General features: G+C 51.2%; 1 protein-coding gene across 2 annotated transcripts in view; it reads left to right on the top strand.

Annotated features, from left to right (window-relative positions):
* The window catches only part of TEAD3 (TEA domain transcription factor 3), a 25698-nt gene extending 19553 nt beyond the window's left edge, over positions 1-6145 (top strand). Inside the window, exons 6-13 of one of the 2 annotated variants that reach the window (XM_023512845.1) lie at positions 904-1041; positions 1149-1198; positions 2599-2660; positions 3295-3428; positions 3635-3808; positions 4044-4184; positions 4261-4413; positions 4587-6145. In XM_023512845.1, the coding sequence (XP_023368613.1) occupies positions 904-1041; positions 1149-1198; positions 2599-2660; positions 3295-3428; positions 3635-3808; positions 4044-4184; positions 4261-4413; positions 4587-4700 (966 nt within the window). In that variant the 3' untranslated portion in view covers positions 4701-6145. The remainder of the gene's footprint in view (positions 1-903; positions 1042-1148; positions 1199-2598; positions 2661-3294; positions 3429-3634; positions 3809-4043; positions 4185-4260; positions 4414-4586) is intronic. The other variant, XM_023512844.1, reaches the window with a different exon arrangement.
* The last annotated feature ends 1487 nt before the right edge of the window (positions 6146-7632 follow it).

The following is a 7632-nucleotide window of genomic DNA, read 5'->3' as shown; positions in this document are numbered from 1 at the left end:
CCCGCTAGCTCTGGTGTATGTGGCTGGCGCCCCAGCTGCTTGAGCTATAGGTGCCAAGCCAGCATTTTTAAGAAATGAAATACAGTGGTTCTCAAACTTTAGTGTGCATCGCAATCGCCTAGAGCAATGGTTCTCAACCTTCCTAATTGCTGTGTTGTTACAAATGGAAGAAAGGGGTCATGACCCACGGGTTGAGAACTGCTGTCCTAGAGGGTTTGTCAAAATGTTTTTGGGCCTTACCCTCAGAGTTTCTGATTTAGTAGGTCCAGGGCCTAAAAATATACATTTCTCTCTCTCTCTTTTTTTTTTTTTTGAGATAGGATATATCACTCTTATTACCCAGGCTAGAGTTCAGTGGTGCCATAGCTCACTATAGCCTCAAAACTTCTTGGCTCCCGTGATCCTCCTGCCTCAGCCTCCCAAGTAACTGGGACTACAGGTGTGCACCACCACACTTGGCTAATTTATTTCACTTTATTTTTAGTAGAGATGAGGTCCTGCTGTATTGCTTAGGCTGGTCTTGAACTCTTGGCCTCAACCCATCCTACCTTAGCCTTCAAAAGGGCTGCCAGGACTGAAAAAAATTCATTTTTAACATGTTTTCAGGTGATGTTTGTGCTGTTTGTCCATGGACCATACCTTGAGAACCACTAATGGAACAAAATAGAAAATAGGAGTGTGTATGACATATAATAAGAAGACATATCAATATATACTAGGCTATGGAATAAAATTTTTTCTTACTGTTAGTGTGGTCAGAGGTGATGTGTACCTAGGAGGTTGAGACCAGAAAAGAGTAGAGATTCTCCTGAGACCATGCATCAGACCTGGACTCCCTGGGCCCTGAGGCCTAGGAGGGGGCCCTTGCCCCTGGCCTAGGCTTCACTTGGCCCCATTCCCCAGGACCAGGTCTCCAAGGACAAAGCCCTCCAGAGCATGGCATCCATGTCCTCCGCCCAGATCGTCTCTGCCAGTGTCCTGCAGAACAAGTTCAGCCCACCCTCCCCTCTACCCCAGGCCGTCTTCTCCACTTCCTCACGGGTACGGGGATCCTGAGAGGTGGGCTAGGGTGGGGTACATGTAAAGGATGGACTTTAGTGGGGTTGAGGGGTACTGAGGGGTTTCTTGGTTTTGTTCCATCTTCATAGTTCTGGAGCAGCCCTGCTCTCCTGGGACAGCAGCCTGGACCTTCTCAGGAGTGAGTATTATGGCTGGCTCATCCTTCCCATGCCCTCTTTCTCCTGGCAGCCATGTGGGGCTTCCCCTCCCTTCTGGGTTTCAGCAACAGCTGAGCAAAATTTTATTCAAAAATAGAGGGCAGGCGGCGCCTGTGGCTCAGTGGGTAGGGTGCCGGCCCCATATACTGAGGGTGGTGGGTTCAAACCTGGCCCTGGCCAAACTGCAACAAAAAATAGCCGGGTGTTGTGGCAGGTGCCTACAGTCCCAGCTACTCGCGGGGCTAAGGCAAGAGATTCACCTAAGCCCAGGAGTTGGCGGTTGCTGTGAGCTGTGACACTACTGTACTCTACTGAGGGCGATAAAATGAGACTCTGTCTCTACAAAAAAAAAAAATAGAGGGCTGGAGAGTAGCAGTGGAAGAACTAATGCCCTTTCTGCACATCCATGTACGTGCATTCATCAGCCCACTCACCCCACTGTCCCTTCATTTGTCTTACGTTCAAATCTCTGAGTCAACCTCTCAGTTAACAAGTCAGGAAGTCAAGTATGCTTGGTTTCTTCAATTCTATGACAACTTTTTTTTCTTGGAGACAGAGTCTCTCTTTGTCCCCTTGGTAGAGTGCCATGGCATCATAGCTCACAGCAACCTCAAACTCTTGGGCTCAAGTGACTCTCTTGCCTTAGCCTCCCAAGTAGCTGGGACTTCAGGCACCCAGCACAATGCCTGGCTATTTTTTTTTTTTTGCAGTGAGGTCTCACTGTGTCTCAGGCTGGTCTCAAACCTGTGAGCTCATAGCTCACAGCAACCTCAAACTCTTAGGCTCAAACGATTCTCTTGCCTCAGCCTCCTGAGTAGCTGGTATTACAGGCACCCGCCACAATGCCCAGCTATTTTTAGACATGGGGTCTTGGTCCAGCTCAGAGCTAGTCTCAACTCGTGAGCTCAGGCAATCCACCAGCCTCAGCCTCATGGAGTGCTGGGATTACAGGCATGAGCCACCACACCTGGCCTTATGACAACTTTCATTGTAAAACACCTTCAGCTTAAATAGCTTTTTTTTTTTTTTTTTTTCAGTTTTTGGCCAGGGCTGGGTTTGAACCTGCCACCTCCGGCACATGGGGCCAGCACCCCACTCCTCTGAGCCACAGGTGCTGCCCCTTAAATAGCTTTTAAAGATGAGGGTGGGTGCGTGGGGTTGAAATGCTACATTAAACGTGCACATTAGTTGTGAGATGCGGCAGGTTTTCATAAAAGTTAAAATGGGAAGAAAACAAGCTTATGAGTTAGCTTGTCAGGATGTATTTCTCAGCCTCAAGAGAAAGGCTAGGTGGTCTTCTGTTGGAGCCCCAGATGAGGCTGGGCCAGGTGGAAGGTGGGAAAGAGGGTAACCCTCTAACCAGGCTTGCTCCTGTCCACAGCATCAAGCCCTTTGCACAGCCAGCCTACCCCATCCAACCACCCCTGCCACCAACACTCAGCAGTAAGTTCCCCACATGAAGCTGCTGCCACCACCTCTCTCCCTTGGCACCTTCACTTCTGCCTCTGCTCAGGAGAGCTGGGGCCCAACTGTGTGTGTGTGTTTGTGTATGTATTTTGGGAGGGAGGGGGAGATGGCATCTGTAAGGGATTGGGACAGGCCAGAAATAGCTCTTTTACCTTGTACATTGTTGCTTCCAGAACTCTGGCACAAAGCCATAGCCAATACACAGCTATAGTAAACACCATAAAAGTATTACAGTTACATACATCTCCATGGATAGAAAACTCCTGGTAAGGAGATACACCAAAATCTTAATAGGGTTTTACTCTCTCTAGATAGGTGGATTCTGGGTAATTATTATTTATCCTTTTTGCTTCTATGTTTCCTGTTTAAACATACATTAATACTGACACACAAAAAATGTTCTTGGTATATACTACTAGGGCCACCACATATTAATTGTGCAGGTTGTACATTGTACAAGGACACCAGTAGGGGAGTTAAAATCCAATCCATGTTCCTACCCCAAAGGGGCACTGTTCTCTAATTTGCACAGAGGCTCTTCAGGCCATGCAGGTTTATTTGCAACCATGGGCCATTCTTATGCAGATGAGGCTCTATCTTGCCTTTCCAGGTTATGAGCCCCTGGCCCCGCTACCCCCAGCTGCTGCCTCTGTGCCCGTGTGGCAGGACCGTACCATTGCCTCCTCCCGGCTGCGGCTCCTGGAGTATTCAGCCTTTATGGAGGTTCAGCGAGACCCTGACACGGTAATGTGTTTGAGGCTGGGGTGAGGTTTTGCACAGTCATGGACAGGCTGGCCCGGTGTTCCAGGATCACAGCTCATGGTCTTGGGGTTGGGGATCTGGCCTGTCTGAGAAGCTACGGGCAGCTCTGTCACTGTGCAGCAGCCCCGTCCCCACCTTAAACCAGCATGCTCAATGCTCTCCTGACCCTGTCTGGGCCCTCCCCACAGTACAGCAAACACCTATTTGTGCATATCGGACAAACAAACCCCGCCTTCTCAGACCCACCCCTGGAGGCCGTTGACGTGCGCCAGATCTACGACAAGTTCCCTGAGAAAAAGGGTGGATTGAAAGAACTCTATGAGAAGGGGCCCCCTAATGCCTTCTTCCTTGTCAAGTTCTGGGTGAGCTGCCCTGGGCCCTCTCTGCTCCCAACCCCTTTCCCTAGCCCAGATGTGCAGCACACCCTGGCCTACCACACTGCCCCCAGTGCTGCTGTCTCCCTGTGGCCCATGGGCAGAGTACCAGAGATGGGCTCTTGGGTAGAATGCCCATGTGCAGTGGGAAGGTGTAGCAGGAAGCCTCCCTCCGGCCTCTGCCAGCACCTGACGCCTCCCCACCCCCAAATGTCTACCCTAGGCTGACCTCAACAGCACTATCCAGGAGGGCCCAGGAGCCTTCTATGGGGTCAGCTCCCAGTACAGTTCTGCTGATAGCATGACCATCAGTGTCTCCACCAAGGTGTGCTCCTTTGGCAAGCAGGTGGTGGAGAAGGTGGAGGTGAGTGGTGGCCGAGGTGCTGTGGTGGGGCTGGGAGCAGGCAGACTGGGTGATACACTCTTGGGGCCCTCTGCAGACTGAGTATGCCAGGCTGGAGAATGGGCGCTTTGTGTACCGGATCCACCGTTCACCCATGTGCGAGTACATGATCAACTTCATCCACAAGCTGAAACACCTGCCTGAGAAGTATATGATGAACAGTGTCCTGGAGAACTTCACCATCCTGCAGGTGTGGGGGGCAGTAGGGGTCCCTGGGGTTCCTGGGAGGGCCATGGGTCAAAGTTAGGTAGCCAGACCCATCACTCAGATGAGAACTGAAACCAGGAAAGAAAGGGTCTGCTCAGCCCCTGCCCTGTGGCCCTGTTCTGCCTGACCTCCTGAATCTTCCTACCCATCTTCCAGGTGGTCACAAGTCGGGACTCCCAGGAGACCTTGCTTGTCATTGCTTTTGTCTTTGAAGTCTCCACCAGTGAGCATGGGGCCCAGCATCATGTCTACAAGCTTGTCAAAGACTAGGGTACCCTCTGAACCCCCCACCAGAACACAAGAGGAGCATCTTCTCCATATACCTGCCTGGTACCTCCGGGGGTCCAGGATTGAGGACTCATCCACCTGCCAGGCCTAAGGCCCAGGACCCAGCAGGCCTCCCCACTACCCCAGCACATACACTCCCTGCCACTATTCTGCGCTTTAATTGTGGGAGAAGAGAGAGGAAGGCTGGCAGTGGCACTAACTCTCCATCACTCAGCTCTGCCCAGTTTTGAGTGACCTCCAAGAAGTGGGGATGGAGGACACCTTTGGGCTTCAGCATGTGTGTCCACTTGTCCCCCCTCCAGGGGAGTGTGATGGGCAGGTGAGGTAGAATGGAGATGGGAGAGTCAGCATGCAGAGGCTGAGGAAGGAGACTTTCAAGTCACAGCTAGCTTGAGAAAACAAATGGGCCGCCACTTTATTGCACCTTCTATGTGCCAGGCCTGGTGCCAAGGCTCCTTAAATGGCTTGTGCCATCCTTAGACCCTGCAAAGCAAGCATGGGTCTCTGTTTTAGGTGAAATGTTGAGACTCCAAGAAGTTGAGGGACCCACAGGAGCGGTGGACAGAGCTGGAGTTCTCATCCAGGGCTGCTTGTCCCCAGAGTCCAGGTTTACACTACCTCCCTGGAGCAGGAGCTGGCCATAGGGTTGGGGAGGGCCTCTGTACTGGGAATGAGGAGTGGCACCTCCTTGGGGGCCTAGACAAGAGCACCTTCTCCTAGAGTCCCCCAGGGCAGGAAAGCTCCTATTTCTGACTAGGCAGGAAGAGGGGAGGGGAACAGCTACTAAGCACCTGTTAGCACCCTATCAGCCTATAAGCCACCCAGGGCCCCAGAAGCCTCTAGGCACCCCTCCAAGCTGCCCTGTCCCCGGGCATGAGGTGCCTATGGGCCCCAGCATTCCCCAGAGGCAGGCCCAGGCTGAGAAATAGGACTGAAGGCCAGGTAGAGAGGAAGATGCAGTCCCAACCTCCAGGCAGACCAGAGACCAGGGGAGCAGGGCTGGCAGAAGGCTTTGATATTTCCACTTGGGTTTGACAAATGCTTGGTGCACACTGCTCCATTCTGTTCTTCTCCAACTCAGTCTGTCTTGGAACAGCAGCTCCCAGTTCTGAGACTGAAGGTTAACCCTTCCCCTGTTGCCCCTTCTCTGTACCCAGGTTCCTGAGGGCCAGCGTGGCCAGTCTAGGGGCCAGCCCTGGGTATTTATGCATTCACATGAAGTACTGTGCCCTTTCCTTCCTCATCCACCAACCATGCGTGAACTTCTGATGGTCTTCACAGTTTGCATATCGCTCAGGCCACCTCCAGACCCCACCTAGGTTTTATAATGTATATTATATATATTTTTGTGTATTTTTTAAATCCAGCTATGATGGGTTGTATCATAAATGTGGCTTGGGGCCAGGGTAAGGGCCAAGGCCCTGCTCCTGCTCAAAAAAAAAAAAAAAAAATGTAGAGTTATTTGTGGGTCAGTTATTTGACTAGGTGTGTGCCAGACCTGGATTGGAACAGCTTCAAGTGAGTGCTCCTCATAGGCTCTGGTGTGTCACCCTATCCTTGCACCTCTCCATCTCTGCTGAGGGGCCCAACCCCTACCCATACTTAAATCAGTGATACAAGGACCCCACAAGAACTTTACTAGCTTCCATTTCTCACACTCCCTCCTGCCTTGAATTGAGCACTTTTCTGTGCCCAGTGCTGGTGATTTGCCCCAAGTCACACAATAGGGAGAGCCTCAAGGGGGTTATGTGCTCTCCCAAGGTGTTGGCCCTTGAGCAGAGGAAGCAGGATTCCAACCTGCCCTAGGAGAGTCATGCTCTGCCTTGAGGGACCAGTCGGGGGTTTAGGAGCTGGGATAGCTCCTGATGTCCTTCAGTGGACAGCCAGAGAGGCTGTTCCAACCTTTCTACCTGCAGTTAAGTGAGTGAACTTTCTGGCTTACCTAGTTGGGGATTAGAGACAATATTGCCCTGAGGGTGGCATGCTAGAGATTAGATGGTAGGGCTTAAATGAAATGGGGGTTACCAGTTAAATGGGAATTTAAGATCAACAAAAAATATTTTTTTTAGTGGTATGTCCCATGCAAGGCAAGGTGTGGTGGCCTACACCTGTAATCCTAGCACTCTGAGAGGCCAAGGCAATTGGATTGCTGGAGCTGATGGGTTCTAGACCAGCCTGAGCACAAGCAAGACCCCAACTCTACTAAAAATAAGAAAACCTGAGGCAAGAGGATTGCTTGAGCCAAAGAGCTGGAGGTTGCTGTGAGCTATGATAGCAAGGCACTCTACCCAGGGTGACAGCTTGTGACTGTCTAAACAAAACTGTCTTTTCTAAAAATAGAAAAACTAGCTGGGTTGTGGTGGGCACTTGTAGTCCTAGGTACTCTGAGGCTGAAACAGGATTGCTTGAACCTAAGAGTTTTTTGTTTTGTTTTTTTTTTAAGAGACAGGTTTGTTTTTTTTTTTGTCGCCCTCAGTTAAAGTGCTGTGGCCACAGCAACCTCCAGCTCTTGGGCTCAGGCAATTCTCCTGCCTCAGCCTCCCGAGTAGCTAGGACTACAGGCACCCAACAATGCCTGGCTATTGTTGCAGTATGGCCAGGGCAGAGTTCAAACCTACCACCCTTGGTATATGGGGCTGGCACCATACTCACTGAACCACAGGCACTGCCCAGAACCTAAGAGTTTTGAGGTTGCTATGAGCTGGACTGATACCATAGCATTCTAGTCTGGGTGACTCTGAATCACTTTCAAAAAAAGGATATGCCTTGGCTTGGCCCCTGTGGCTCAAGTGGCTAGGGCGCCAGCCACATGCCTAAGGTGGCGGGTTTGAATCCACCTTGGGCCTGCCAAATAACAATGATGGCTGCAACCAAAAAACAGCTGGGCATTGTGGCAGGCACCTGTGGTCCCAGC

Source organism: Otolemur garnettii, unplaced genomic scaffold (assembly GCF_000181295.1).
Source record: "Otolemur garnettii isolate 467f Iridium unplaced genomic scaffold, OtoGar3 scaffold00031, whole genome shotgun sequence".
NCBI classification, from domain to species: Eukaryota; Metazoa; Chordata; class Mammalia; order Primates; family Galagidae; genus Otolemur; species Otolemur garnettii.
Note: the sequence above shows the minus strand (reverse complement) of the source record. Positions and strands in the feature narration are given on the sequence as shown.